This window comes from Microtus oregoni, unplaced genomic scaffold (assembly GCF_018167655.1).
Source record: "Microtus oregoni isolate MIOR12 unplaced genomic scaffold, Mior012 000022F_ref0000154, whole genome shotgun sequence".
Classification (NCBI taxonomy): domain Eukaryota; kingdom Metazoa; phylum Chordata; class Mammalia; order Rodentia; family Cricetidae; genus Microtus; species Microtus oregoni.
In genome coordinates, this window is record NW_024543081.1 from 2729267 (window position 1) to 2755925 (window position 26659).

The 26659-nt window shown below is 40.7% G+C and overlaps 1 protein-coding gene across 23 annotated transcripts in view; it reads left to right on the forward strand.

Moving 5' to 3' along the window:
- Window positions 1-3352: 3352 nt before the first annotated feature.
- Kif21a (kinesin family member 21A) overlaps window positions 3353-26659 on the forward strand; it is a 127584-nt gene continuing 104277 nt past the window's right edge. For all 23 annotated transcript variants that reach the window (XM_041671756.1, XM_041671757.1, XM_041671758.1 and 20 more), the window contains exon 1: window positions 3353-3643. In XM_041671756.1, the coding sequence (XP_041527690.1) occupies window positions 3600-3643 (44 nt within the window). In that variant the 5' untranslated portion in view covers window positions 3353-3599. The remainder of the gene's footprint in view (window positions 3644-26659) is intronic.

Here is a 26659-nt window from a genome sequence, read left to right on the forward strand (position 1 = left end):
CTATGAAAGCAAGCTTTTCTATTCATGTCCACAGGCTGCCTCCCGTTAAGGCGGGCTTCAAGAGATCACCAGCCTTGGACATTGTAGAAGTCATTGCTTTAATAGCTCAGGGGTACAGGGTTTCCAAATGGGGGATTCGACTGGCAAAATAAGTGGGATTATAGGGGAAGGACATAAACATAACAAGTTGGTCGTAACTCCTCCAGAAATAAAGACCTGACTGCAGGGTGGTCATAAGGTAACAGCCTTTGAAACACAGGGAGGGCTGCAAGTCACTATAACAACTTTTAAAACAAAGACATGATTGCTGTTTTCTGGAACATGCAGTTCAGAACCATTTGCAGTTAAGGTAATAGGTGGTGTGTAGCCCAATCCTTGAGAAACAAATTTAATCATAAACAGGAATGAATCTAGTTTGTCTTTGCTATAAAATGGTTTTCCAGCCTAAGATGAGGCAGGCTGGTTCATCATGAGCCTGAGTTAATAGACTGACTATGTACCAAGAAGTGCAAGCGTGAGAGCGCAGTTGTACAGCAAGTATCACGTCCTGGGGTTGTTCTCTGGCTTGGACTCCCCCATCCCAAGGTGATATTAACGTTTCTGAGTTCTTTTTTTGTAATGTTCCTACTGTTGACTGAAGAATGAATGAAATGTATATTCATGTGTGAATTTATAAATAGGAATCATATAATTTTATTTCACATGTATTAAATGCTTTTGTATACACATTTGAACTGGTGCTGTACAATATGAAGAGGAATAGAAAAACTCATGGAAATAATCTAAAAATTTCACGGAATAGAGAATTATGCTCATTTGCAAATACAACAGTGCAAAGGAGACCTTAGAAGGGAAAAGTCTCATATTTTTGTTCATTTAATAGCACTTTACACACATTTCTAACACAGTTACCCTTTGCCCATTATAGCCGTGCATTAGTAGTGTAAATATGTAGTTGGCCCTTGGTGAGTGGTGAGTGTGCAGGAGAGCCTCTCTGGGGAACCCTACACTTAGGCCTCTACTGAAATGTTCAAAGCGAGCCTGTGAAAAAAATTAGGGAAAGAACATTGCAGGAAAAGGGATTAGCTCCTCCAAAGACCCCAGAAAGCAATGTGTGTGTCGCCCAACTAAAAGACCTGTGTCACCAAAAAGCAGTGGTTAAGGAGCAGAGCGGCTAACGATGAGGTCAGAGTGGAAGGGCCTACGTCCAGAAGAATTTATGCTGTTTGTGTTAGGTAACCATTGGAAAATGACAGGAATGACTCATGTCATCCTGCTCGTATGCAGTGGACTCCGGGAGACCGTCCCGAGCTTTTTATAACTGTAGAATTTGCCCTCCTAGGTTTATTATCATAATTTCTAATCGTACTTACGAAATTCCCAGAACTAAACAGCAAATTCTTTAAGGTCACGGCATTGCGCTCTTCTGCACATTGCTGGTGTCTGGCATTGTTCTGACACAGCACCCATCTATTAGATATTTAGGAAACAAATATTCAGAACAGTATTTAGATGCTTGCATGGTAGAAGCTCTGACTTTGGGATTTTCTTTAATGTAAGGCTATTCATTACAGGAACCACCAGGAAATATAACTTAAAAAGAAATCCCAAGCAAATAGTATACAAACTTGGCCATCAACTTTCAGCATTTAGGATCTTCGAGTTTTACAGGGCCTTTTCTGAAATCTCAAAGTCACAGCTATTATTGGTGTTAATATTTGGCCAGACGTTTCCGTCTGGTGGCTTGGGACTGAAGTTAGGCCGACGTATTTTGAGGTTGGTTTTGTATAATATGTAAATATTGGGATGGATTTGTTTTTCACCTTTAAAACTAAGGATTTTCACGTAAAGATCTGGTTTTTCTTTTTCACTCGAGGAACAACAAACATACAACTGAATCAAAATCTAGCAGCACAGGCTTTGCATTCCTGTTGAGCAAGCCCAGACAGAGTGAGGACAGCTACCACCTCAGGAAGGGGCCTGCCTCTCTTCTCTGTTTTCCTTTATATATTCTTGACCTTGCTTCCTCTACTCATTTAAACAGCCTTGCCAGTTCTTGGAGCACATGCTTTATGACAGCTCTTTTTGAGACACTGGTACTGGTGAAACTTAAAATGAAGACTTACAAAAGATTACATATGTTGCTTTGTTGCCAAATATGCTTTGTTATTCTTGTCCTTTATGCAGCATTTATCACAGAAGCAAGGTGGACAAACCAGATCCATCCAGGTCTGGACCTGTCAGGCTGGGGCAAAATGCGACTCTCTTATGTTGGTGGATAAATATCAAGGCTAATGCTAGCTCTCCAGACAGAAGTCAGGGACAGCTTTGCCACCAATTTGGCACACAGAAAGACCCTACAACCTTCTTTTTTTTTGTTGTTGTTGTTATTTTTCGAGACAGGGTTTCTTTATAGATTTAGAAGCTGTCCTGGAACTAGCTAGCTCTTGTAGACCAGGCTGGCCTCGAACTCACAGAGATCCACCTACCTCTGCCGCCTGAGTGCTGGGATTAAAGGCGTGCACCACCACCACTCTGCTTCCTTACAACCTTCTTTACCTTCCATTGATGTTGTCTGTAACAATTTAAGGGAGATCAGACTAGAAACAGAGTGCATAGAACTGTGTATAAAGAATATACCCTATGGGCCGTCTTCCCATGGGTGTAGAAGGTTATCACACTCATTCCTATCCCAAAGTACACTATCAGGTGTATGATTTTAGCTTATATCTGCTTGGTCCAGTGCTTTTATTTGGATAGTGACATTTAATCTTTTATACTGTTTTGTATGAACCCACATGTTTATTTATAGAAATGTACGCAGCAATCCACAAAAGATACTCTGTGGCAAAGCTAACAAAGGCTGTTTCCACAGTGCTATCTAAAGGCATGTGGAAGGACAATGATGACGTGAAGAACACACAATAGAACACTGTTGACAGAATCCTGGGATCCTGGGAGGTGCTGTGGAAGGGCCGGCAGGGAAAGAAATTTCATTTGCAAGGGTTTACCACGCAGCACGCCTAGATGGAAAACAGTTGTGGGAACACTTGGCAGTACCAGGGTCCGGTGTGCTTACCAGTGTGCACATGACTGAACAGTAACACACTGAGAAGGCTGTGTGTGTGTGTGTGTGTGTGTCTCGACCCACGTCCCACGCTAGCGGGCAAAGGGCAGCGCCCAGCCAGGGAAGCTGAGGTTGGGGGGGGGGTGGTCAAGGTCCGTGCTGCACCCCCAGCAGGTGGCTGCGGGGGCGCGCAGCCGAGCCTCCCGGGAAAGAGGGGGGGGGGGTTCGTCTCCGCGCGGGGCGGCGCCTGGCCGTGTGGCCGGGGCGGGGCACACCGGACCAGCCCGCGGCTGACGCAGGGCACAGCGGAGCCGGGCGAGTGGGGGCAAGAGGCGGCGCCGTCTCGAGTCACCGCCCCCTCCCGCGCCTCGGCGCCGCCACCTTTCCATTCAGTCGCCCAACATGGCTGGAGCGCAGCGCTGAGTCCTCCCCACTGCCACCGCCGCCGCCACCGCAGCAGGAGCAGCAGCAGCAGCAGCAGCCGCCTGCCCGGAGCGCTCGGCACCGTGCTGAGACCCGGGTGGCAGCAGGCATGTTGGGCGTCACGGACGAGAGCTCTGTGCGCGTGGCTGTCAGGTGAGCTGCGGGAGGGAGGGAGGGCGAGCGGAGGAGAGCGGGTTCCCCCGCAGCCTGACCAGGGCCCGTGCGTTGCGACAACTCTGGGAACCGCGGTGGCCGCCCCTCACCCTCCGCCCAACCCCGCGGGCCGGGCGCCGCTCTCTGCACGGTCGCCTCCCGGGCGGCCTTCGGGTCTCCGGGAGTCGCCGCCGCCGCTGCCGCCCTGCAGGTCGGCCCGAGGTGTCTGTCCCCAGCGCCCGCCGCGCCGGCCTGGAGCCGCAGACAAAGCGTCGGGGTGACAGCGCGGGGCCCGTGCCCACTCGGGTCCCCGCAGTGTGCACCTGATCTCACAGGTGTGGTCGTGGAGAGTGTATTGGGGGGGACACAGTCACCCGCGGGAGGTCTGGAGAGGCAAACAACGTCGGCTAGACTGAGGGTTAGGTGGGCGAAGGGGAGAAACCACCTGAGGTTAGTTAAGCGCGGTGAATGTTGACAGTGACATCACACACGCCTAGGGTTGAGTTTTGAAATCCTGGTTACGTGATTGTGTTGTGGTTAGGGACGGTGACATGGATATTTGATGTAATTCGGCTGATTGGATGCATCGCAAGAACTCTTGACGGTTTCTCTTGGAAAACTGCAGCATCATCACACTGAAAAATTAATGAAGCGTTCATCCTAGACCAAGCGCATGGCTTCCATCGCTCTGATCAAATACTGTTAATTCATTTGCAATTTAAAGATTATGAAGATAACCTGTCTTCAAAGAAATCCAGAATTAGTAAACATCCTCCGCTGTCAAGGTCTTTGTTGAAAATTACTGAAAGTTACATAATGTAATCATTCCTATGGTTATTTTAGTGACAAATCTTCATTAGGCACAGAAGTGGCAGTTTTGGATGTTCTTAAAGAATCAAGTGAAATTGGAAGGTATTTTGATTCCTTTATTTTGCAGGTAGTGAAATTACCTTTACGAATTTTTACACTCAACAGCTGTAAAACTTTGAAAATTTTGTTCTCCCTTTTGGCTATTCCTGAGCTATTTTCCATTACTAGATGAGCTTGTTTTTCCTATTTATTCTGCTACCTGAGATTTATTTATTTATTTTTTTTGAGACAGGGTTTCTCTGTAGCTTTGGAGCCTGCCCTGGAACTAGCTCTGCAGACCAGGCTGCCCTCGAACTCACAGAGATCCGCCTGCCTCTGCTTCCCGAGAGCTGGGAATAAGGGTGTGCGCCACCTCTGCCTGGCTCTACTACCTATTTTTTTGACCTTAAAATAAGAATTAGTTGACTGCACCAGGGCCACGGAAATAAATAGAAGGAAAAGACAGGAAGGCCATTCAGAGCCAGTTTCCTAGAAGCTCTGATTACAACAAACCACAAACTGTTAACCAAAACAAAAATTTCCTTGTGATAAACCATTTTTTTAAAAATAAAGACTTGAGATTTTCATGTGGGCATCTTCTATGCCATTGTCTGGTTGGTTGACCATTGTATTAAATCTGGTCTTCCAATGGAAGTAAAGAGTCGTGAATAGACAGGCCTATAAATACCTTACGCTACACTGGGTGGTGTCACAGGTGAATAGTAAGAGTTTGATTTTTGAGGAGAAGGTTTATTTGTCTTTCAGCCTTCCATATGCCAGGATAACAGGTATGAGCCACCAGGGGTAGCCATCAAAACTTTGACACAACTTTTTGGCCTACCTTATCAAGATGCAGTTTGGTGAAACTGGTATTTTCTCTTGTTCGAACTGTCTAAACTTATTCTATATAGGCTAAAAGTAGCTTATATTCTCATAACATTGTAAAATTTATAAAGTATTTAGACACATAGTCACTTATAGCAAACATACATTGAACATTCTATCCTATGTCAGTTATTCTGATTTCTGAGCTAAAATTAATAATAAATGGTGCACATATATATCATATATTAGAGTCAAGACAGTGCTCACCTTTTTCGTATCCAGTAAAAAATCTCATCCCTCAGAGTCTGTGACTTAAATGCTATTATTTTTATGGCCAACTTACTGACGGGGAACAGGAAGATTACTAAGTCAACCTTCCACAATTAAGCTGGTAGCAAATGATAGAAACAGGTTTCTGATCCAGACCGCTTTAATTTATGGCTCAGGTTCTTAAACCTGAATCCTGTGCAGGTGAGAGATAAGACTATGCCTTGCCAAGTTTTACTCCGCTTAAAAGGTCATTTGCTTCCTTCCTATCCTGTACTGTTCAATGACAAGTGACTAGCCTTGGCAGATCGTTCATCTCCTGACACCCTAGAGGATACAGGAGTTCACAAAGAGAAGCCCGGAACTTGACTTTTCCAGGGTCCTCCAATCCAATCTGTTCTCCAGTGTGGCAAACTGCATCAGCAGGAGGAGTTAAGTCTACAGAAATATTGTGTCTAGACACAAAATTAACAGAGGCCTTTGGCCTATCTTTCTCCTTTAATGCATACTGAAATGACAGGCCATGGAGACTTGGCTGTATTTCATAAAACCCAACGCATTCTCAAGGTGCTTGTGTGTTATGGGCCTCAGAGGTGTGGTCTTATTAAAGGTCATTACGTACTATCAGAGGTTTTGCAAAATGAGTGCATGAGACGTGTAAGTCTTGGAGGGGGAGATGCTAAACAGAAAGTTTCTCATTTAGGGAAAATGCTTTTGTCTCCGTTTCTGAGAATATTTTTGGCATTTGAGTTGTCTGAAGGTTCCCTTTCATTGAGGAAGGCTATGGATTCAGAAGACAATCCTCATGTTCAATCTTATGTGGCCGGTGAAGACCCGAAATAAGGTTAATGCTATGTCAGTGAAATTTATTTTAAATCTTTTTTTCCATTTATTTGTGGTGTGTGTGTGTGTGTCTGTGTATACGTGTGTGCATGTGTGTGTACATGCATATACACACGCACACCTTTATGACAATCAGAAAACAATCTGTGGGACTTATTTTTTGTCCTTCCTGTCATGTGGTTCTAAAGATCAATCTCTTAACCCTTGATAGCAAAATGCCTGTTTACCTGCCGAGCAATACTATTGGCCCAAATTTAAATTTAAATATAAAAGCTGGTCTTTGATCCAGTTATTAGAAACTTTTTGTGTGCTTGAGTATCTTTGTTATATGAATTTTATTTTTTTCAACTGGAAAGTTCATGAAATCTAAATGCTGGTAAAGTATTTCTGATGAAAATTTTGTGTTAAAATTAATATGTGCATTAATGTACATACATTGGGATTCAGTCTGGAAAATGAACACACTTAGCTCAATAATTTTATCTTGTTTACATGTTGAAATATTTTGACTGTCATTGAATGACAGCCATTTACTGAATAAAATATTAAATTTAATTTCAGTGAATGAAATTTAAATTCCACGAAGGACAGCCATTTATTGAATAAAATATTAAGTTTAATTTCATCTAGATTTTTCTCTTTACAAAATGTGGGTAGTAGAGACTTGAAAAGCATGTGTTTACTGGTGATGCTGCTCTCTAGCGTCAACGTAAGGAAGAATTAACAAGTACAACTGCTCACAGACACAGAAAGAACCACAGATTGACTGCACCCTTGAACAGAGCATGTACCAAATATTGAGCATCTACATTTAATGTGTGGTTCTCATGCATGCCCATGTGAACATGTAGACATGGAACGTGTTACTTCAGAGCAATTAGGCTGACTGTCTAGCTCAGTAGATGACATTTACAAATGCGAACACTGGAATGTAACACATTTTCTTCTAATCCTAATTGTCTTATACTGAATTGACTCTTCGCTTAACTAAAAACTATAAAATCAGTTAAATATTTTAAATTCTTCCTCTAAGACCTTGAGACATTATGAGATGATAAGGCCTTTTCTGTTTTCCTTTCCTAAGACTTGACCCCAAAAAATTGTTACATTTTTCTTTTCAAAAACCTTAGCTTGCAGAATTCCTCAAGGACTGCTTAACAATGGAGATTCAGAAAGGACCATCAGATTTTCGTATAATCATATCTAGCAACTAAAATTGTCAAGTTCTGGCAGGGCTCTAATATCCTTGACAGTGAGATCGGATTAGTGTATAATATCAAATTTGTGTTTCTTTTCTTTCCCCGCATCTCCCCCGAGTCCTAGGTCTTTCTATATAGTCCTAGCTGTCGTGGAATTCACTCTGTAAACCAGGTTGGCCTTAAACTCAGAGATCTGCCTGCCTCTGCTGCCTTAGTGTTGGGCTTGAAGATGTGTGCCACCATGCCTGGTTTAAATTATTTTTCTTTCAGTTTACTGAAGCTTGCTTTGTTTGATTGTTTGCTTGTTTATTCTTTCGTTCTTTTGTGACAGGTCTAACTATGTAGTACTGGCTGGTTTGGAACTGGCTCTGTAGACCAGGCCAGCCTTGAACTCAGAGATCCACCTACATTAGCCTCTTCTCTTGAGTACCGCATTAAAGGCATGCACCACCACATATGGCCTGAACCCCATTTATGAAGTGGTGTTGTTGCTCATCTGACCTAAGGGTTGGGGGGACGTCATCCTGCACTCTTCCTCTGCATCCTTCCCTCACACTGAGGTGGCGACCTGAAGCTATGAAGACAGTGAGATCCTTTTGTGTGCCATTTGTTAAATGCGATTTTTATTGGTGACGATACAATGACACTACTGTTGCCTCTGGATTGACAGGAAAGAACTGTTTAAAAACTTCAGACTTGCTTTTTCCCAATAATCTATTTACTTCATTACTTTTGCTGCTAAAGAGACACTTTTAGATTGTTATCTCTTTACTTTAGTTATTATAAAAAAATAAATACGTTGTTTACTTGCTAATAAAATTTTGAGAGAAACCCTGGATAGATACTTTACTCTGTGGGACTAAAATGAGTCTGGAAAATACTAGGTGACTGTGAAGTTTCAAAGTTGAAACTCAAACCCAGATTTTTTATGATCCAATGTATTTCCACGTGTTACATTTTACTGACTAACTCCAGTAAAGGTTTTCCTGGTGGAAACATGAAATAACATTTGAAGTAAGTATTTTGAAACAATTTCATGTTTAGAAGATGTAGATGTGCAAGGTTCTTGGGTAGGTTTGTTGCATGGAAACATGATCATTCAGTGTTTGCTCCTTTGCTTAGTCTTTGATTCAGTAACTGTGTCCTCCGTGCCTCCCGTGTGTTCAGCACTGCCCACTAATATACCTGGTTCACATAGTTCTATTTTTTTCTCACAGAACTTAGAAGTATCAATGTGACACATAATGCATTAACACCATCACAAAGTAGAACAAACAGCAGAAACTGAAAAAATAAAAGGCAGTTGCCCGCAATTAAGGTTTTTATTCTTCTTATTTTTAAAAACTATGTTAGAAAAGTTTATCTGTTGTTCAAAAACAGTTGGCATGCATATTTTGATTTTAAAAGTACCTCATGGAAAAATTGAGCCCCAAAGCCTGTCTGCTAGGAGGACATTATCTGTCAGGCATCCTACTTGGTAAAATGAGCATCTTCCTTGTACGCCTTTGGTTTAGGAACTAATAGAAATGACAGAGAAGAGACCTTTCAAAGCTAAAAGGTGATATGATTTCAGAGTCAATGAAACCCTTATTTTATAAAAAATAAAACTTATTTTATAAAACATGAACTAGTTCGTTTCCTTCAGATGTGGGTTAATACCTGTCCTATCTTACTTTCGATTGCTGTGATAAACACAAAGATCAAAAATAACTCGGGGGCCTTACCCACGTTGATCACCATCCGTTGTTGAGGAACATGAGGGCAGGAACTCAAGCATGCAGAGAAGCAGGGACTATGGAGGAAAAATGCTTCCTTACACAACCAAGGGCCAACTCTCCAGGGGTAGACCTGTCCACAGTGTGCTGGGCCCTCCCGATCCATCATTAATAAATGCCCTATGGACATGCCCACAAGCCAGCCTGCTCGTGACCATTGCCTCAGCTGAGGTTCTTTATTCCCAGGTGACTCTAGAGTTTGTGTAAAGTTGACCATTGCCTCAGCTGAGGTTCTTTATTCCCAGGTGACTCTAGAGTTTGTGTAAAGTTGACAAAAACTAACCAATACCTACGTGTAAAAGGTGTGATGGAACAAGTTTATCATTTAGAATTTCAAGGTCCTCAGGATTTCAAGTTCCATATTTAATCATCATTGCTTCTTGTACTCCTGAGTTGCTAATTGGTTACTATTCTGATGCATAATTATGGGGTAGTGAATATATACCAGGGCTTTCAGTTTTAGTGAGGTCATGAAAACAGAAATTATCCTGGAGGTTAATATCATAATCTCCTCATTCAGTTCTCCTCTATTTTTCCTCCAAATTATGCAATTATTCATTATTATGAATATTCTTCCCTAAGACATACTACAACCTGCCAGTCATACTTACTCTGACTTAGAAATTATTTTAAGTCAAAATCGGTCATGATCTGACATCATCCAACTGTAGATTAGAAAGCAAGATGCATTCTAGTTAAAAAGCAATATATGCTGTGAATCACTAGACCAATTTTAATCATAAGCAGCACATTTGCTGGCATGTTAGTGTTCCCTTCTGAATAGCGCATTTGTGAACTGTATTGCATCTGGTTTTCCCAATGGATTAACTCTTTAATCTTCTCAGAGTATTCAAATAGTTGGCCTGTGGTTACAACTTTGTTTCAAGCAAATCACTGTGAAGTCAGAGAAGAGAGTCATGATACTCTGTGATTGTTATGAAATGTTGCTTAATGTTTAAGAATTACATTTAAAATCCACTTGTCATTTGTTTCTTAAAGATCATTGAAATTTTATGTTCAACAAAATTTTGGTATTTCTAGAATTATTGACAAAACGGACTTTAAAGCAGAAAGGCCCCTTCAGGAGGCTAGCTGCTCAAGGCTTTATTCAGAGTTGACAGTAGAGGCCCAGAGATGCAGAAAGCATTATTTGAGGTCACACACAGTTGAGGCCATTCTTCTGTTGATTTGCACTGTAAATCTAGAACTTTATATTTTTCTTGAAACATCTGGAAGTAGATGTTTGAAACATCTAGGAATAGTATATCATATGTTTGATAAAATTAAGTTTCTGTAGTTTTAACCCTTTAAGACATATATTGAAACTATAATTGGTGGTGAGGTGAATGTCTTCCCTGTTGATGCTCACTAGTTTTGCTTTATGAATGCTTCAACTCTAGGATTTGACTAGTAATTTTAGCTAAAACCCTAGTGACAGAAACCTGGCTCTAAAATGTTGAGGATTCTGACATATTAAAATATGAAAAACTAAGATTGTGTTATAAAAAATCATACAAACTAGTTTAGTATTTACATATAAGATATTAGTGCTTTCAAAATGGTCATATAAGTGCAGTAGGTAAGAGTCTAATTATGAGTTAATTTAAAGCATACCTGTTCCCTCTTTCTTCCTGTGTATTCTAGACTTGGGGTATGTGACCACTTCTAAGACCAGTCTTTGTTCTTGATTGTTTTTCCTGCAGTATACTAAAGGATTATCATATATTCTGGTAATAATCTTGCTTCAGAGGAGATGACTGAAGGGCGGAATAGGAATGGGAAAGGTCTGTTTGTAGAGAGCAGAGAGGAAATAAAGAGATGGACGTCAGATTTTCAGGGCCCTGTTTGCAGGTTGCTTTACTATACAATTGCTCCTGAAGCTTTGGGTCATTTCAGCTTTTCCCAACCTTATTTCTGAGAGAAATACAGAATGGAACATGCTTTTAGATGTAAGGGAAGCCAACCATCTAAAATGTACCACTTTATAGAAGCTTTTAAACTACTCTGCCTTTTAGGGTCACAATCCTTTTTTTATATTATGCCTCCTTCCTTTCTCTCCAATAGAATACTTAGTGTTTTTTTCTTTTATAAAGAAGGTGGTAATGTATTATATTGACAGCATTATTATAATCGAATATCTAAAGGTCATTGCTATTATTGACATGAAGCAAATAGATATGGAAATGTCCAGAGGTCATTCACAATTTGACCTCAGGGCTAATCTGTCTGGATGACTGTTCCACTCCATCCTCTGCTTCAGTAAGAAGAAAGAACAATAAAAACGTTCCGCTGTGAATGAGGGAAGGTAAGACTCATGGCAGGTCAAGGTTTGTTCCTGGCTCTTGGATTAGAGGTCCTTCTCAACTTTGGAAAGCTTTACCTGTCGCTAGGCTTGAAAGTATCACAGATCTTTGAATATGGTGAAGAAATTATGGATTTACATATAATATCTGAAATATATAAATATTTTGGAATAGACGATCATGTTTTTTGACACTACTACAAAGTCAGTTAGTGTTCTAAGCCACAGAGACTGTTTTTCCAATAAGCAGGATTCAGAGGTGGTGGGGAATAAAAGCTATCGGCCATTCTAACAGTGTGCTGGCGTGACACACACCGTCTCTGTTCTCCACAGTATTCATTCGAATCTTTACTTTTTGGATCAAAACTCACTTATTCATCACATAATTATCGAATGCCAATTATGTACCCAAACTACATAAGCCATTGTGATAGTAAATATTGACAATAAATAATTGCTATCAAGGTTAATCAAACAATAGGGTGAGCCCTGGATAGATGGTCAGATACCACCTGTTAAGGATGGATTCTTGCCTGGGATAAACTTGGTCTTGACCAGGTAGCTTCTTCACTGATGTCAGTGGATTCAGGAAAAGAGATGGCCATATAAAAGCCCTTGGAAAGTGGTTTTGCTGTAGATGGTGACAGTAATATTAGAGATGAATTTGGCAGAGTGTGTGAGCCGGCTTTATTATAAACTCATGTGATTGGCTTCATCCCTCTTCAGTATGTGACCCGTTGTGTCTGTTTTTGATTGTCTTACTGTGTTTTTATCACTATGATTAGTACAACAATGTATAAACACAACCTAAACCCCTTCCAGCCGAGCTGCTCAGGTGTACATATGTAAACCACATATAACCCTACTACTCTGCTGTACCTAATTTCTCGTTTTACAGATCGGTAGAATCTACCATTTTAATTCTTCCTTTCCCAAACAGGCTTTCAATGGCATGGTTTTCAACATGTGTGTGTGTGTTTGTGTGTGTGTGTGTGTGCGTGTGTGTGTGTGTGTGTGTGTGTGTGAGGGAGAGAGAGAGAGAGCGAGAGAGCAAGGGGGTTACTACTATACTAACAATTAGTTTTTGAGTTGAACTATTGTTTACTTATTTCACACAATGTAAGAGGATAAGGACCAAATTCAATACTAAAACCGTGAGTGTTCTTTTTTGATTGCTTACATTCTTTGAAACTATAGCTAATGTTTTTCTGTGTTTTTTTTTTTTTTCACTGAGGTTGGCAACAAGTCACAAAAGTGTAGTGTGGATTGAAGAATACTTTAGGGGTAAATGAGTAGGGCCAGAGATAGCGGTGGTACAGTAAATTTATGTATTTGTTGTTACTATTGTGTGTATGTAAATGATGTGTTTGGACACTTGGACAGGATCTAGAGGCTAGTTTTGTAGGGTCAATTGTTCTCTTCCAACTTTATGTGGGATCAGGGAACCAAATTCAGGTCCAGGATTGGGCAATAATTACATTTAACCAGCAAGTGCCCTTGGTCTCTGAGCAATGTGCGTATCCTGTATGCGTTGATGGTGTAATGAGATACACAGATAGAGCCCTGTGTGAGGCCTTATCTGTGGACATTTTCAAAGAAGATTGGCTCTTAGAAACAGGAAATGCATCACTTGCTCTTTCAAGTCAAGTCTGATTATCTCTAAGTCAGTTTTTAATTTTATAAGAAAATTATTTTATCCAATTTCCCCCATTAGTGAAAGAAGTACTGTCGAGCAGATGAGGACAACAGCCAGCTGCAGTGCACTGTCTAATACAACTACAATTAGATTTTTGGTGTATTTGTTCTGGTCTATCTTCACTGTGTTTCTGTGTTTTTCCATCACAGTTAAAATCAGCACATATCCTTCGTAGCCTGACATTTTCACTTTGCGGAATAGAAGAAACATTTTCTTATGTATTTTGCAGAAACATTAAAGAAGCATATTTTAAATATATATTACTATCTTTCTTTCAATAATTTAATATGATAGGTGTTCAATTCAGTAAATTAAGCAGTAATTTAATCAACAAGAATTGTTTCATATGGCTATAGATTTAAGAACTGTGCTGTCTCCTGTTATTGTTGATGATGCGTGTTCACCAGCAGTGACTTTACAGATGAGTTTTTCCTGGGGTCAGAGGTTGGAGTTGCTGCTCAGAGTGGGCATGCTTCTCAGAGAGAGATATATATAGTGCTGATTACTTTGACCTTTTCACCTGTACCCAGATCAAGACATACTGTATTTAGAGTACTGTAGACATTGTCCCCCAAATATTATTCTAACCATTTGATGGTGAGCCAACTACAAAGCTATATCTGGGTCATGTTCCTTGACAACAAGAGCCTTTTTTTTTTTCTTTCTTTAAGGCACTTCTTTGCACTTTGCATCTCAATTCAGCCCAGAGAACTTTGGTTCCAGCAGCCTTCTGGTCACCTAGTTTGCATCTATCCTGTCTTAGAGTGGGAGCTGTGAATTGCCCATTGAAGTTGAGGTTGCAGATCGCATTCCTGGCTCTTTGGCCTGCTGTGTAAATGTGACCTCTAGAACATCTTTGACTGTCAGTTTCTGCAATACAATACAATAATGTATTGTATTTTGAATTTTCATTTGCCAAACTTGCCCTTTAATTGGCAGAGCATTCTAGTTGTCTTTGGTTTTGTTTTTAAACTAATTTCTTATACAATTAGACCTTATTACCCCCCCCCATTTAGTTCTTGTCTTTGAATGTAAAATTTGCTTAGTTTGCTTTAGTTCATAATTTTATATTGTTATGGCATATCATATCTTTTCATTTATTTTTTGCATATATTCTGTGACTGTTGGTCTCAACATAGAACAATTCAAAGACTTTTGAACATATTTTGATACTAGATTTGTGGCATTTAGAGCCTTTTCATACTTGGATCATATTTATTCTTGTTAAAAAAAATGGCATCAAGATCTTGTCAGATCTTGTAGGTGGTTGTGCTCTGTCAGTCCAGTTGATTTCAGTGCCATGCTCGTAGGCAAGACTGTGAGGTCCGTCATCCTTCGATGAACTTGTCAGCCTTACTCATTCTTAGTGGATGACAGCTGCTCCTGTTCAGAAGCAGGGCTTGGAGAGAAGTGAGAATGACTCAATGCATCACCGGTGAAAACTATTTCACCCACATTCCTGAGTGCTCTTCGCTTTCAGGTGAAAATTGTGCTATAGCAGTTCAATCGATGTTAAAAGTCTATGCGGACTAAATAAACAGAATTATTTAATTGTTTGTCACTAGAATTAAAGTGATAATGTATTAAAACCCATATATTATTGACACTTAGTAAAATGTGTGTATGTGTCTGGATGTTTGTATGTATATATATGAGCAGGTACATGTATGTAGGTATGTGTGTCTATGTGTTATGTTTCTATATGTATTTGTATATATGTGTGTGTATGTGTGTATTTATGAGTATATATTTGGTAGCTATATATGCCTGATTTTTGGCAATGATGCCTTAAGTGGCAATTACTGCTGCTATTACCATTTTTTTTTCCAGTAGCAGACAAATAACTTGTCAGAGGAACTGTTTATTCAGTGATGACATACTTTGGTCAAGGCAGTTGTCTTGTGTAGTTCTTCCTTATCCTGTACCCTGATTTAACTAGTCTTTAGCAAGAGTTGGCCATTGGTTTTTGTTTTTTAAGTTACTTAACTGATTATAATCTCAGAAGTGTGGAGAACCAGGAGCCTTGGACATAGTTTGTATTTGATGCTCCAGCTCCCTTACCATCTTTCACAGTTGTCTTTAAAGGTCCTGAGTGGGGCCATCATCTCGTGGAGTTTGAATGTGGATCATTCTTCAACCCACAGGGAAACCAGAGCAGTGATCATTTTTTCATACCAAGCTATTCTTTTAAAATTTGTTTCAAGCAGTACAACTTACTGCTGATTATCCTTGTACTTTTAGGGGCTTAGATTTTAAAACTTATTTGTTCTGACTTGGTGTTTGTCTTAGCTGGTTTATATGACTTTTTCTGGATTTAGAAACCAAACACTTTTTATTAAGGGGAAGTTAGAAAATTTCCTATATGTGAGAGAAAGTTAACCTCTTTTATTCCAGTGGGGATCTTTTTCAACCTACCTGGCATCCTCAAAAGTGGACGTTGCCTTAGGCTGCTTTTGTGTGTGTGTGCTGGTACTAATCCAACCCTGGTCACCTCTGCCATCATTTCACTTCCATGTCACCCAGGCCTGTGACAGATTAACTGTCCAGCTTTCTCTTTTATTTTATGACAGACTGGAAGCTGCAGTATATTTTGAGATTAAAATTTCTTGAAGTCAAGAAACTCTGATTTTGATATGAAACTAATGTGATACACACAGACACAGGCATACACACATATTCCTAAACAAAACTCACTAAGCAGTTGAATGAACCTGGATAATATAGTATAAAATGTATTAACATTGATACAAAACATAAACTGATATTTGTTTCCTAATATTCACTGATTAGTGTCTATTGAGTGACTTTGAAAGTTTTAGTAATTTCTTAACCTTGCTTATCTTTGCATAAATATAAAAATGATGGTCTGCCTGGCTTTTGTTGAGGCCTTATAACGTGTTTGCCATTGATGCTGGGCATCTTTTGATAAAGCCGCCCACAGACTGTACAGTACTGAGCTAAGCTACTCATGGACTACAGTTCTTCACCAAGAGCCTGGCATGGCTAGGCCAGTCTTTACTTTTCTCGCAGAAGCATCCCTGATTGGGAATATCTCTTAGTTACTTTTCTGTAGCTGTTAAGAGACACAATGACTACGGTCACTTTTGAAAAAGTTTATTGTGGCTCACCGTTCCAAAGGATTAACTAAAGTCCATGCTCGTCATGGCAGGGAACACGTCAGCAGACAGTCAGGCATGGTGCTGGAGCAGTAGCTGAGAGCCGACATACAGATCCACAGGCATAAGACAGACAGAGAGGCAGACACAGGGAAAGACAGAAAGGAATGGCATAGCCACACCTCCTCCAGGAGAGCCACAGCTCCTAATACTTCCCAAACAGTTCCATCAGCTGCAGGCTGAGCATTTAACTGTGTGAACCTATGAGGGGCGCTCTCATTCAAACACCCAGGCATTGCTGTCATCTTAACATAGTGTCCCTGAGGAACTTCTCAGGGCTAATTGACTTCTGTGTTTGCTTTACATTCCTTGTTTCTTCAGTTTTATTCTTTGTAAGGTTGACATCATCATGCTTATTTATGAGGTATATAATACAGTACTATAATCTAACAAATTGGAAGGCATGTAGTCATTAAACCATGGTGTTTGGAACCTTCCAACTCTTCCTGGTTATTCTGTAGAGTAAATTGTAGACTGTAGATGTCTGCTGCCCTCCAGCACTGGAACTACTTTGCTCCCTAATCATGTCTGAGTCGCCATCGGCCATTCCCTGCCCTCTCCGCCTTTCCTGTTCACCCTCAGAGATTGCTGTTCCACCTTTTGCTCTGAGTGATCGGTTTCCCCTCTTAGTTTCGTTTCTTCCCACCTCTTTCCTCCTCAATTTTCTTTTCTTTTCTGTGGCACAGCTTAGCGAAAAGAGCAGACTTTGGATTCAGAAAGATAGGAGTTCAGAATTTAATAGTTGGCAGCCTTAATTTTCTCACGGATGAAATAGACTTTAAGACTTGCAATAGAGAGTCAGGAGTGTAGTGTTGTAGGTGCTTTGCATTTAGGAATATTTGGGAGATGCTAGATTTCTTTTTAGCTTCATCCCTGTTCCCTTTCTCCTGTCATTTCTATCTCTTTTCTTCTTCCTCTTTCCTAGAAAGACAATTCTCTTTTTTCTCCTCTTCTAGGTTATATCCAGTAATTCCATATAGCTTCTTTATTGCTTACCTCAAGCAAGAGATAATATTTTGATGAGCTCTTGTTTTTTTAAAATATTTATTTATTTATTATGTATACAATATTCTGCCTGCAGACCAGAAGAGGGCACCAGACCCCATTACAGATGGTTGTGAGCCACCATGTGGTTGCTGGGAATTGAACTCAGGATCTCTAGGAAGAGAGGCAATGCTCTTGACCTCTGAGCCATCTCTCCAGCCCCGAGCTCTTATTTTTTAATTCCACTTTCTGAAGTAATAGGGGCGGCGGGGCTGCGTCCCCAGCACCCCGGCTGCCTGCTCAGCTAGCTTATGCCCCGAAATAACAACACACAAACTGTATTCATTTAAACACTGCCTGGCCCATTCTCTTCTAGGCTAATTCTCACATATTAATTTAGCCCATTTATAATCATCTGTGTGTAGCACCCCAAGGTGTGCTTACCAGGGAGATTCTAGCCTAGTCCATCTTGGTTCGGAGCTTCATCCTGGGAGCGGGGCATGGCGTCTCTCTGAGGCGTCTGCTCCCGAGAGCAGAGCGGTGGAGTCTCTGAGCTCACTTCCTCTTCCTCCCAGCATTTTGTTCTGTTTACTCCTCCCACCTATCCTCTAACCAATAAAATGGGCCAGGGCAGTGCCTTTATTAGCCAATGACCTTCCTCCATCAACTTTCAGCTTGAGTTTATCTATGAAGATGATTATAGTTATGAGAATTAACTGACAGAGTTATAAAGCACCCGAATAGTGCCTGGCACATGGTAATCCTCAATAAATATAAGCTTAGGTTAATTTATAACTATGTATTTCTTAATAGAGACTTCGAGGTCTTTACTTGGGTTGCCCTTTTCTTGTTATACTGTCTGCCTCTGATGATGAGAAAAATGTACCATTTTTAGCAGGTAATGACTTAGATGACACCAATGGAATACAGTTTATGCTTATTGCTTATCCAGCACAGTGGTGCCTAGGCTTTCCTTTTCTGACCACGCGAATTCTGCAGTCAAGATCATGATGATTAACTTTGGGGGCCATTTTGGGAAAAGTGCTTTCCTGAGTTTGCTCTCAGTCGGTGAGCACAGTTGGTAGACCTGTGTTGTCCTGGTCTGTTCTCAGTCAGTGAGCACAATTGGAAGACCTGTGTTGTCCTGGACTCCTCTCAGTCATGAGCACAGTTGGTTATACCTGTGTTGTTGTTCTTCTCCTTTCCTCTGCATGCAGGGGATAGTCAGCAATTTCCAGCTGCTTGTCTCTCAAAGTGAGCTGACTGCCATGCTAATCCCTAAACCTCTTAAAATTTGTTCCTCGGTATGCTGTTAACCCGAGCACGTTTCTACTTACATCAACCGTCTTATTGCTAAGAACCCCAAAGAGATCACATGCACACATGCATTTTCTACTAATCCCTAAGCAAACATTTAATTATTTCTGTGTGGCATACCCACCTTGATGTTTTGAAGATGTGATGAGGTTTCAAAGTTCCTTTGCTAACTTAAAAAAACATGTGGTTAATTTTGCTCGTCCTCTTTGTTGTGATGAGACATATAATGCTGTATAATTTTGATGACCATGGTTAAATGTAAAATGAACAAGTATTCTTGATTGACTTCCTCCCTCCTTCCCTTCCTTCTTCTGTCCCTTCCTTTCCCTGTTCTTTCTTGCTTGCTTGCTTCCTTTTTTGTTCTTACTCAATAATTGGATCTTCAATGCTTATATAGTATAAATTGTTCAAATTTTGACTACTTGGCCCGTTTTGTTTACATTGAAAACAAGCTTGTATAAAATATGTCAACAAATGAAGTCTGAAACTTAAATGATTCTGAATTTCTTTTCCTTGTTTTAAAATAAACATGTGTAGAGAACAAACTTACTTTCCCCTCTTGGTATTGGGGATTGTTTCATCACTGTTTTATTGCTGTGAAGAGACACCATGACCAAGGCGAACTTGTACAAAGGAAAGCTTTTTATTGTGGGCTCACTTACAGTTGAAAGGATGAGCCCATGATCATGCTGGGAGGCAGACAGGCTTGCTGCTGGAGCAGCAGCTGAGAGCTTTCCATTCTGATCCACAGGCAGTGAGTGGACAGAGGGAGAGAGACAATGGGCCTACCATGGTCTTTTGGAACCTCAAAATCCTTCCCTAGTGACACACCTCCAGCAATGCCAGGCCTCCTCTAACAAGGACACGTCTCCTAATCCTTCCCAGAAAGTTTCACTAATTGGGGATCAGCAGTGAAATAGATGAGCCTCTGGGGACCATTCTCATTCCTACCACCTAAACTCAATCAAGCCTAACGCAGCCTTGGAGCTGTGTCAGTAATCCAGGCTGACTCATCTCTGTGAAACATGAGACTATGCGGCAGAAAGCTAAATGCACTGCTTTAGATAACTAAGGCGTTTTACTACCCTTAACAGGCAGAAGGATCATCCAAATATAAGCTCCTGAAATAATGAGCGCCCGTGTTAGAAGTCATATAATGTAAGGAAAGATCACTGCCGCCCACAGTCATAGTTAAGTCCTCCACAGACATACCCCAGACTATGCTACAGTGTTTACAGTTGCTTTCTCTAGATTCTCCTCAGAGTCCTTCTGTATTTACCGGAAAAAACAAGTATGAACAAGAAGGTCTGCTTCCAAAAGCTTTTGTCTTTGTACTTTTGAATATTAAATATGGTTATTTGTACATTATATAGAATTTCTTTTGTAATTTAATCTTTTAAATATGACTTTGTCAGTGCTTTTCTTTGAGTCCACATTTACTCACGTCAGTTCCCTGGATTCATTCTGAGGTGATGATGATATTGTAAAATTAACCCTGTGGAAAAATAGCGTGTTCCCTCTTTATGACTCAGATCTTGAGTGTGAAGTGAATAGTACTTTTATTGTGTACATTACATTTAGTAAAGATGTTCAGAAAAGGCTCATGGTATAGCAGGAATTACGTAGACATAGTCTGCTAGCAAAGTAATTGAATTTGTAAGGACAGTAATAGCTCTCTTAAATTTGGCTCAGACCAATGCGTATCACTTTAGTTCAGTTCGGCTTATTAGTTATTGAGGACTGCTGAGAACGAGTCATTCAACATATGTTGCTAGGAAGGTACAAGATGAATTGAATATGTGTTTTGCCCTTAAAGAACTTAGTCCAAGAGCTGGGGGTGTAGTTCCATCGATAACTACGTGCACAGCACTGGATTTAATCTCTGGAAGATGAAAACAGAGAGGAAGGAAAAGATGAACTCAGTTTTGTTGGGAGTATGTGCCTGTGAATACAAGGCCTAAAGGCTATTCCACGAAGCATGCCAGAAACGAATGTGCACATGTTGTGTGCAGCCTGTCAGAGGACTCTGCCCCAGCAGCCACTGGAATCACAATAGCCACCTTTGTAGGCAGGAGGAAGAACTACATATTTTCCACAGTGGCAACATAACACCTAATGAGTAAGGCTCATGAAATCTAGTCTTTGCAATCTCCTAATCTTCAGCATCATGCTTAACCTTTTTCAGCGTGTTTCCAGTTTCTGTTCTGTCTTCCCCACATTTTCTTCCTATAAATTTCATCATATATATACATTGATTGCAAAGATTTCTTATCAACTCTTCATTCATATCCACAAAGATATGAGTACACACCTACATCTGAGTGAAGTAATAAGGGCAGCGGGGCTGCGTCCCCAACACCCCGGCCACCTGCCCAGCTAGCATATGCCCCAAAATAATTACACAGACACTGTATTCTTTTAATCACTGCTTGGCCCATTCTCTTCTAGGCTAATTCTCACATATTAATTTAGCCCATTTCTAATCATCTCTGTGTAGCACCCCAAGGTGCGCTTACCGGGGAGATTCTAGCCTAGTCCATCCTGGGTTGGAGCTTCATCCTGGGAGCAGGGCATGGCGTCTCTCTCAGGCTGCTCCCGAGAGGAGAGCTGTCGAGAGTCTCTGAGCTCACTTCCTCTTCCTCCCAGCATTTTGTTCTGTTTACTCCTCCCACCTATCCTCTAACCAATAAAATGGGCCAGGGCAGTGCCTTTATTAGCCAATGACCTTCCTCCATCATTTCCCCTTTTTCGGTTTAAACAAAAAAAAAAGCTTTAACTTTAACATAGCAAAATTACATATAACAAAACAGTTATCAAGTAAAAGTTACAATAATCTTTATCATAACTAAGGAAAACTATAACTATAACTAACTATTCTTAACTCCATCAAAGACTCCAGAAAGATACAATACTACCTAAGCAAACAAGAAAAAAGCAACTTTTAAAACTCTAGAAATGACAGAGACATCTCGCTGCCTGGACAGTCACCCAAAGTTCCTCTGTACCGTTGGGGCATCCATCTTCAGCCTTTAGGCCCATGGTATCCAGCAGACATTTCCATAAAGCAGGAAAATTCAAAGTCAATTCAGTCACTATCTGTTGTGTCCTGCAGAATGTCTCGCAGACTCTTTCATGAATCAGGAACCCCGAAAGATCATCTCACCTTAGGCAAGTTCAGTAGTCCTCTCTCTGCGGGTTCTCTGTGTCCAGTTTATGCAATAGTCCAGGCAAGAGCAGTTTCTTGCCCAAATGGCTATCAAACTCCATAAGGTGCCTCTTCGATGCCCATCTTCCTCTTGAAGTAGATTGGTGCTGCCAGGAGCAGAGTGTCTCATTGTCATGAAAATTCCTAAGTTATTAAAACATTAAATGTCCTATTCTGTAATCTTTGAAAGACATGAAGAATGTCTATCTAAAATATATCTCTATATATCTAGAAAATCTAACTAACATGACTACAAGCTTTACTATTATCGATGATTATCCATTAACAACCTATATATTACATTTTTCTTTTTTTTTTTTTTTTGTTTGTTTTTTTGGTTTTTTTTTTTTGTTTTTTCGAGACAGGGTTTCTCTGTGGCTTTGGAGCCTGTCCTGGAACTAGCTCTGTAGACCAGGCTGGCCTCGAACTCACAGAGATCCGCCTGCCTCTGCCTCCCGAGTGCTGGGATTAAAGGCGTGCGCCACCACCGCCCGGCCTATATATTACATTTTTAAATGAACTACACAATCACAACACCTTAATCAATATCAGAAATACATATACATATAACAAAATTGACCTTAAATCTCTATCAATAAAGCAAAATCTATACTAATGCAAATTATTCATACCTATATCATATCCCCCTTAAAATGTAAAAGAATGTTTATAAACCATATTTGGGAACATGGGCGCAGTTTTTTCTCTCCAAACTGCTTCCTGCTGAATGGGGGCGTCGTTAATTAGGTCTTTCATAGTATAACCTGTGTGCTAGTTTCATCTCAGTTGGCAGTTGAGCGAAGTAAATTTTCTGAAGATGTTCACTGCAACCCTTCAGGAGGGCGTGGTCCATCATACCAAATCGGAATAGAAGAAAAGAACAGGGTCTCATCCTCTGTGAAAACAAAATAAGAAACTCCTTTCCAAAGTATCATATCCTTAGATCCAAATTCAATATATCTATGTTGGATTAGTTCAGAAGCATTTATAAACAAATATCTTTTAGTAGCTTTTGCTCTTTCCTCAGCATTCAAACAATTCAAAGAGAGCATAATAGCATACAGTATCAAAATTCTCTGTGTATTTTCCATCTTTGTGCAGCTTTTTTTTTAACCTCTATTTTGTTTATTTTTACTGTTAACTCTTTGCTTTTTGAGACAGGTTCTCTGTATCTTTGACCTGAAGTAACTCTGTAGACCAGGCTGTCTTTGAACTCTCAGAGATCCGCCTGTCTCTGCCTCCCAGGCATTCAGGATTAAAGGTGTTTGCTACTACACCTTGAACTCACAGAGATCTGTTAGTCTCTGCCTTCTAGGCACTGGGATTAAAGGCGTGTGCTACCACACACAACTCTCTTTCTTTTTTTGTTTTTTTTTTTACTTTAAGAACTTTAACTTTTAGTCTGTATATATTTTTAACACACTTTAAACCATTCAGAAATTTTTTCTGTCTTTGAATCTCTCTTTACTGTATATCTCTCTTTTTCTGACCACATGAATCTTTTTTTTTTTTTTTTTTTTTTTTTTTTTTTTTTAATTTATTTATTTATTAAGGATTTCTGCCTCGTCCCCACAACCGCTTCCCATTTCCCTCCCCCTCCCCCGATCAATTCCCCCTCCCTCATCTGCTCGAAGAGCAATCAGGGTTCCCTGACCTGTGGGAAGCCCAAGGACTGCCCACCTCTATCCAGGTCTCGTAAGGTGAGCATCCAAACTGCCTAGGCTCCCACAAAGCCAGTACGTGCAGTAGGATCAAAAACCCACTGCAACCACATGAATCTTTAATTTACCAAGCGATCTCAGTAGGATTAAAGGCGTGGCTTTGCCAGCTAGATCCAGTCCATTCCTTAGCTTTCCAGCCTCATGGCGGATATACAGGCTGTAGCCATGTTTACTGCAACAACTGTATGGCATTTCAAGGTCCCTGCCAGCAAGTGAGCTACAACAGACAACACTCAAGTCCTCTCTCAGTAGCGGGCCCTCCTGCCTCAAACAGTCAGAGTTTGCCCTGGCAGGACAGCCCAGAAAGCTGGCATTTTTAAACGGCGCAGCTTTTTTCCTGCTACGGCTGAAAATCGAAAAGCATGTGTTCAGCTTTTCGTCAACACCATTTAAGTGTTTCGTGGCAGGACCTCTTAATGAGCTGCAGGCTTTGCAGCTAAAGCTGAGTCAGGAAGCCTCTCTTAGATGAGGTGCTTGCTTGCCTCTAGCAAGCAGAGTAGAACCGAGAAATTGCTGCTACCAAGAAACCAGGCACAATGCTTTCATTTTGTTCTAGAATTACTTCCCAAGCTGTCTCAGGCTTTATGTGGAAGCAGTTGTCCACGTGGGTGCCATATGAAGTAATAAGGGCAGCGGGGCTGCGTCCCCAACACCCCGGCCACCTGCCCAGCTAGCATATGCCCCAAAATAATTACACAGACACTGTATTCTTTTAATCACTGCTTGGCCCATTCTCTTCTAGGCTAATTCTCACATATTAATTTAGCCCATTTCTAATCATCTCTGTGTAGCACCCCAAGGTGCGCTTACCGGTTAGATTCTAGCCTAGTCCATCCTGGGTTGGAGCTTCATCCTGGGAGCAGGGCATGGCGTCTCTCTCAGGCTGCTCCCGAGAGGAGAGCTGTCGAGAGTCTCTGAGCTCACTTCCTCTTCCTCCCAGCATTTTGTTCTGTTTACTCCTCCCACCTATCCTCTAACCAATAAAATGGGCCAGGGCAGTGCCTTTATTAGCCAATGACCTTCCTCCATCATCTGAGTATGCATGTACACACTCAGACATAATCTTATATCCGTTTCCTGATAATTGATAACATTTACTCCTCTTGTTTTCAAAAGCTGAGAAACCCAAACAAAACAAACTCCCTCCACCCACATGCCAAAATACAACCCAAGACACTGAGAGACTGTAATGGAGAAACTCAGAAACATGATGTATCTATCACTCAAGGTTCTCTTGGGAAACAAACATGATAGAACAGGTCTGTACATATTAAAGGGGATTCATTACAGTGGCTTTTAGGCTGTGGCCTGGCTAGCCCAACAGTGAGTGTCTCTTAATGGAAAAGCCAATAATCTAATTGTTGTTCAGGCCTACAGGCTGGAGGTATCAGCTGGTTTTCAGTCTCCATTGGAATTTCAAAGAAGTCGGTTCTAATGCCAGTGAGGAAATAAATGTCTCAGTAGCAAGGTAGATGAACTGGACAGCGAGAGTGGTGGCAAGCAGGCAGAAAACAAAGGCTACCTTTGAGGTAGCCTTTTCTAGGCCACCAGAAAGTCTGGTCTAGATTTAGGATGTGTCTTCTTACCACATATGATCCAGATTGAGGGTGAGTCTTAATTACTTCAGATAATCCAATCAAGAAAAGTCACAGGTATGCCCAGCTGTTTGGGTCTTTGTTAATTTCAGATGGAGCCAAATTAATAACCAGGATTAGTTATCACATATGCAGAGTCTTTTTGTGAAATATTTAAAAATTTATTATGATTATTGTTATTATTATTATCGATCAATGTTTTGCCTTCATTTGTGTTTGTGCACCCTGTACATGCTTGGTGCCTGTAGAGGACAGAAGAGAACTTCAAATCCCTCCAACTGGTTGCAAATTGAGCCCAAGTCCTCTGGAAGAGCAGCAGCCAGTGCTCCTAACCACAGAGACTAACTGAAGATTCTACCACAGCTCTTGGCATAGAGGAATTGCTCAGTAAACTTTTGTTTGCATCAAATCAAAAGTCATTTAAATGATTTGAACATGTTCCTGGGCTGAAATGACTTTTTTATGTTAACGAAGAGTTTCTGGGGATGTGTGGGCACTCTTAGTATGTCACCGTAATATAAGCACATAGATCATCATTTGATATGGGCAATTAGTGGCCTGTATTGGTTGCAATGCGAAACTTTCCTTGAACTTGATAATGGATAATTCTCATTGATGCTGAAAAGTTGTTTTCATATTCATCACGCATTAAAGAATATTCTGAGTTAAATGTCTTGAGGTTATAATTTGTGCCGTAGTACCCCAGTATTTCTCAAACACCCGTATATGTCTAGGCTGGTATAACAATCAGGTATTATATATTAGGATGATAGACACATAAACCTTATAGATCAACAACTTGTAGAAAATTGTAGGAGGCTCTTTCTTTTGTATCTCAGTTATGCAAGGAAGAGACATTTGCTGTGTAGGAGGATGCTGGCCAACACCGCCTCTTGCTGTTGCAATCACTCAGCTTGCCCCTTCACATTTATGGGCCATTTTTACAGAACTGCTGACCTGGCAGCTCTTAACACTAATTATCTATGTCCAGGTTCATGTTAGTTTTCTGCTGGCTCTTCTGCCTGTAACTAACATTTTTCTTAAAATTTATTTATTTATTATGTATACAATATTCTGTCTCTGTCTGTGTATATGTCTGCAGGCCAGAAGAGGGCACCAGACCTCATTACAGATGGTTGTGAGCCACCATGTGGTTGCTGGGAATCGAACTCAGAACCTTTGGAAGAGCAGGCAATGCTCTTAACCACTGAGCCATCTCTCCAGCCCTGTAACTAGCTTTTGCTCATTTGAATGGCAGATAT